The sequence below is a fragment of the Marmota monax genome, unplaced genomic scaffold (genome assembly GCF_021218885.2).
Source record: "Marmota monax isolate L192 unplaced genomic scaffold, Marmota_monax_Labrador192_F-V1.1 WCK01_AAM20220418_F8-fsc00354, whole genome shotgun sequence".
In the NCBI taxonomy this organism is placed as follows: domain Eukaryota; kingdom Metazoa; phylum Chordata; class Mammalia; order Rodentia; family Sciuridae; genus Marmota; species Marmota monax.
In genome coordinates, this window is record NW_026692876.1 from 733,647 (window position 1) to 738,389 (window position 4,743).

General features: G+C 43.8%; 1 protein-coding gene across 1 annotated transcript; it reads right to left on the minus strand.

Annotated features, from left to right (window-relative positions):
• Positions 1–230: 230 nt before the first annotated feature.
• Positions 231–4,192, minus strand: LOC124096139 (spindlin-2-like). The gene is given in 3 exon segments (XM_046449702.2): positions 231–2,472; positions 2,474–3,246; positions 3,893–4,192. Coding segments are annotated over 2 exon segments (813 nt in total). The 5' UTR covers positions 3,245–3,246; positions 3,893–4,192; the 3' UTR covers positions 231–2,430.
• Between the last annotated feature and the right edge of the window lie 551 nt (positions 4,193–4,743).

Sequence of the window (4,743 nt, forward strand, 5' to 3'; positions counted from 1 at the left end):
CCAGTTTTCAAATTACCTTCAGGTCTTCACTCAAAACTCAAGTTCTAAGTGAGGCTCTTCCCTGGCCACCCTCTCTCTCTAATTGCAGTCTTCTCCCTAAAATTTCATTTCTCCATTCCTTGACTTTCTTTCTTCATAGAATTGTCACTATGAAATTCCTTTGTATTTGCTTATTTATCTTGGCTACTGCTTGTTTCCCATGCTAAAATGAAAGTTCCAGGAAAGTAAGATCTTTTTATGTTTCCTTTGTTTATTACTGTATTGTACATACACATGCCTAGAAGAGTGCCTAGCAGAGAGCCCACCCTGAAGTAAGCATTTCTGGGATAAAAATAAAACAAATGAATTAAGAAATTAATGGGGTCAAAGCAAGAAAAACAGGGGCAGATTTTCCTAGGTTCAGCATTAAAGTTACAAATACACTTCCACTGTACAACTGTGCATCATATTAGAATGAGGTAGGCCACTTGGGGACATGGTCAGCTGAAGAGGCTATTCTGACACTAAAATGAGCTGAGGTCTGCCACAAACCCAGCTGTGTGTGTCCTTGTTAAAATATGGACCCCCATCATTTGTTTCTTTCATTTGGCTTTCAGAATCCAGAAATGATTTACATTATGGGAACTCTCCCAAATGTCTAAAGTACATAATTTAAAATAGAAAATAATAAAAACATATAGCAGAACAAAACATGACAGCTGGCTGATAGTATAATTTAGTGAAGGGTGTAGATGTGAAAAGCAGAGAAAGGATTTTGAGAGAAACTTCAGGAAAATGGGAAAAGACAAGACAAAGAGGAAGAGAAGGACACAAGTCAGTACAGTAGACACCATAATTCTGAGGGACTTCACTTTTTCACCAACCATAACCACTCCATGTGGCATTATAAAGCCAAAGGAATTAGTTATACAAAGTCACAACGCCCATACTGAATGCCCATGACACCTATATCACTTAGAAACAAAAAGCTACACAATATTCCACCAAGGCTCCATGCAGGCTTAAAAGGATCAAGATTGGTAAAGAAATATCAGTGACGGGATCAGTAGTCACTGATTTTGTGTTTGTGTGGATCTAGCCAGAATAAGACTCCAGAAGGTAGAGGATCTCCTTTCGTTGAAGCACTGAATAGAGCCATTTGTGGCAGTAGGAAGCTACTGAAAGAAGCACGGACAGTTCCACGCCATGAAGATATATTAGGCTTAATACTCTGATGCCTCTCCTCTCTAGGAAGACAAAGAACATTTCAAATGAAGGAAGAACAGTGATGGGTCTGCTACACAAGGATCCAGCAATATTCTGTTCTTCCAGATAAAATATATTCCAAACTCAAGATGGCATCTCTAAAGTTCTGAGAACACCATTCTTTTCCACAATTATTGGTAATCCAGTGTAAGGGAAATGAATCATGACCTTCAGGTCCTAGATTTACCATTTCTAGGTCCTCTGGGAAATACACAAAGAGGCAGACCATAGCCCAGAGCTTATGTTAGTATATTTAGTCTGATGACCAAGGTTCTGCTTGGCAGGTGTTGCACAAATTCACTGAAAGAAGAAAAGTCTTGTAGGCAAAAACTTGGCTCCAGATTAACTAGTCTGAGTCATCTTGATCAAATGCCCTTCTGGGGAGCCTCTAATATATTTGCCTTGAAAGTTGCTGTTTCCTTTGTATAAAGAGTCAAAGAGGGCAATGTGGATACTGCTAGGAGTACAACTTTTTCCTGGATCTTCCCGTCCCTTATGAGCCCCACTCCCTATAAGTGTTTTTTTCTCCTGTGTTTTCACTCCTTTAGTCAGTCTTCCTTTCTGGAATTCCTCTTTCTGCTGTACCTCTCCCTTTCTGGCCACCCATACATACACAAACCATCCCTTTTTATGTTCTTTAGCATCCCCCTCATCTCCATCTACCAGCTTGATCCTTTTCCCCCTGAATGGACATTTTCTAAGTTTGTGCCCATCTTCTATTCATATTATTTTTCTCTAATCCCCAAGATCTTACTCTTATTCTTCACTACCTTCTCAACTTAATGTTTCCCTTCTCCATAAAGCCTCCCACTTTGTGGACTTTTCTTTGTCACTTACCAAGCAGTCACCTCCTCCTTGCCCTTCCCCAATAGCCTATCTCCTATTTTTTCCTTTCCCTCCTTAGACCCAGACCAGCTAAGTGCCATTCCAGTTTCAGACAACTGATTATGATACTAGGTGAAATTTAATTACAGTCTGAGTTTACAGCTTTTCCTTACATGCTTCGTCCACCAAACACACCCAATCTTTACATCAAGACAAAATGCTTACATACAGCATGTCCTGTCCACATAAATTTGTATTTTTAAGAATAAAACAATAATTATGCTGGCAAAGATGTAGGTTATCAAGGACTCTTAGGCTTCCAATACCTTGAAAAGTTTACACTTTTTGCATATATATAAATTATACATTTGCCTCCCCACACTTGGCAGATTTTACCCTAGTAGGACTTTTTGACCAAATCATAGACATAGATGTGGAAATCATCATCAAACTTGATGAAATACACAGAAGGTTTGGCTTTAACTTGAAGAATGACTTGGCCTGACCTTTTGGAGCCATCTTCTTTGGTATATTCCACATGTTTACCTATCAGGCCATCTATAATTCCTTCTGGCTCCCTTTCTGTTGGAGAAGACTCACTGGACTCTGGCATGATACGGAGGTCACCTTCTTTATAATCATCTAGAAGCTGGTACATGTACAGGACAGGATCTTTCTCATAGGTAATATAAAACCAGGTTTTCATGATAGGTGCTTGGGCTAGGACCATCCCCCTCCATTCATCCTTAGAACCATGCTCACCCTCAAACATGTGTTCCACTGCTTTCCCAATTATAGTATTTTCAAAGTGCACATCTCTGACTTGAAAAAGTGGCACCTTATCAGGAAGGATTTTAAGCTTTAAAATCCTTTCATCTCTGTGAAGTTCCAGTCCACAGACACAGTCAATTCCATCATATTTCACCAGATAAAGAGAGGGATTTATAGGCACCTGATCCAAAACAGTTCCTTTCCACTGGGTGATGGGCTCATCACTTTCCTTCCATCCATGAGAAATTCTGCAGCCCACGATGTTCCTCTGGGACTGTGAAGATCTCCTCCTCTGCTTCTTTTGTGAGGCCTTTCTCTTCCTGAAGGTTGTAGAATTGGTGTGGTGACCTGGAGCCTCCCTGGTTTGCTGTCTTGCAGCTGTCTTTTTGTGGTGCATTTTCATTCCTGCAATGGGAGGAAAGAAGCTAGAGAGAGACATTCTATGTAATATAAAGTGAGGGTTTTTTCTCTGTATTGCCAAGTCCTTACACACAAGGTATATTGCTGCACAAGCTATTCATATGTGTCCTGTAGCAATATTAGGTATCAATACACCCTAGGGTGCCTGCCCTCATTCCAGGCTTATTTGGCTGCACAAGAAAACTAAGCAAGTTGCTGTGGTGGTCCTGGTTGCTGGGACCCCAGATGGGATCTTTTGAATATCTCCTGATCCCCTGTCCCCATTCTAGCCCCACAAACACATTCACCATTTCTAGCCCTAACTTCATCTCTCCATTTCAGTACAAGCAGTCCCCATGTCTCCTCTCCTTAGCCCCCTACTGTTCATTCATTATTCCTGTCCATACCCATGCAGGCTACCTGGTGCTCATTTCTCCTTCATATCTATTCCTGGCTATCTACATTTTACCACTGGTGCTCGCACCAAAAATTCCCTTTCTGGCCACCTCTGTACACCATCCTAGTATTCCTCACCATCACCATCTGCTCCCAAATTACCCTTCCCAGTTTCCCTCATCTCAAACCCATCATTCTTTCCAATGTTCCTGCCAGTTTTCCTACCAACCCCTCAGTTCAGCGCCCACCTCCCCACCGTCTGGGATCCAGTTCTTCACGTGTCCCAATCGGACACCTCACTGCTGCCTTGGCTGTAAGCCTGTGATGCAGGAGGCGCAGCAGGCGACCAGCCGAATGAGTGTTTGCAAGAGGTGAGGGGCGAAGATTCTGAGGCAAGAAGCTTGTGTAGGAGGGCGGCGGTGGAGTCCCCAGCGCTGGGATCGCTCGCCCTCAACCTCGGTGTCAGCCGCTGCAGCACTTCTGCCACACATAGGTTTTTCCACCAGGGGCTGCTGCCGGTGCAGTCTCCTCCCTCTTTTCTTAGCGCAGCTTCCTGCCAGAAGAGAGGCCTCCCCTTCCTGCCAAACACAGCCCGACAATCCCCTCCCCGACCCCCACCCCCAGCCACTGGCCTGCGGGAGGGACTGCGGTGGGGGGGGGGGTCGTGCAGCTGGGCGCTAGGCCCCGCCCCTTCTCCAAATCAGTAAACTCAGGGCCTAGAACCACCACCACCACCCCTGCCCCCACTGTCTGGTGTCTCCTCCTCCAGTTAGGGACTCCCAGGCTCCCCACCCCCACTTCCAACTCCACCCACTCAGGGCCTCTACCCCATCTGCTTTTCTTCTTCCAGGAATTTGCTGCTTCCTGCCTCCATGCCCTCACAGAGTTACTTAAATACCAAAACCTGCCTTTCCTATCATTTAAGGGGATTAGGAATATGAGAGAAATTGGTGTTCAATGCTGACTGCCATTTTGACCTAATCTGTAAATTTAACTGACTGCTCATTCCTGGGCTTGATTTCATACGGATACTTTTTCCTTTTTTCTTTTTCCCTGATTGCAGAATTGCATGCACAATGTGAGAAATGTGCAAAATTCAGAAAATTG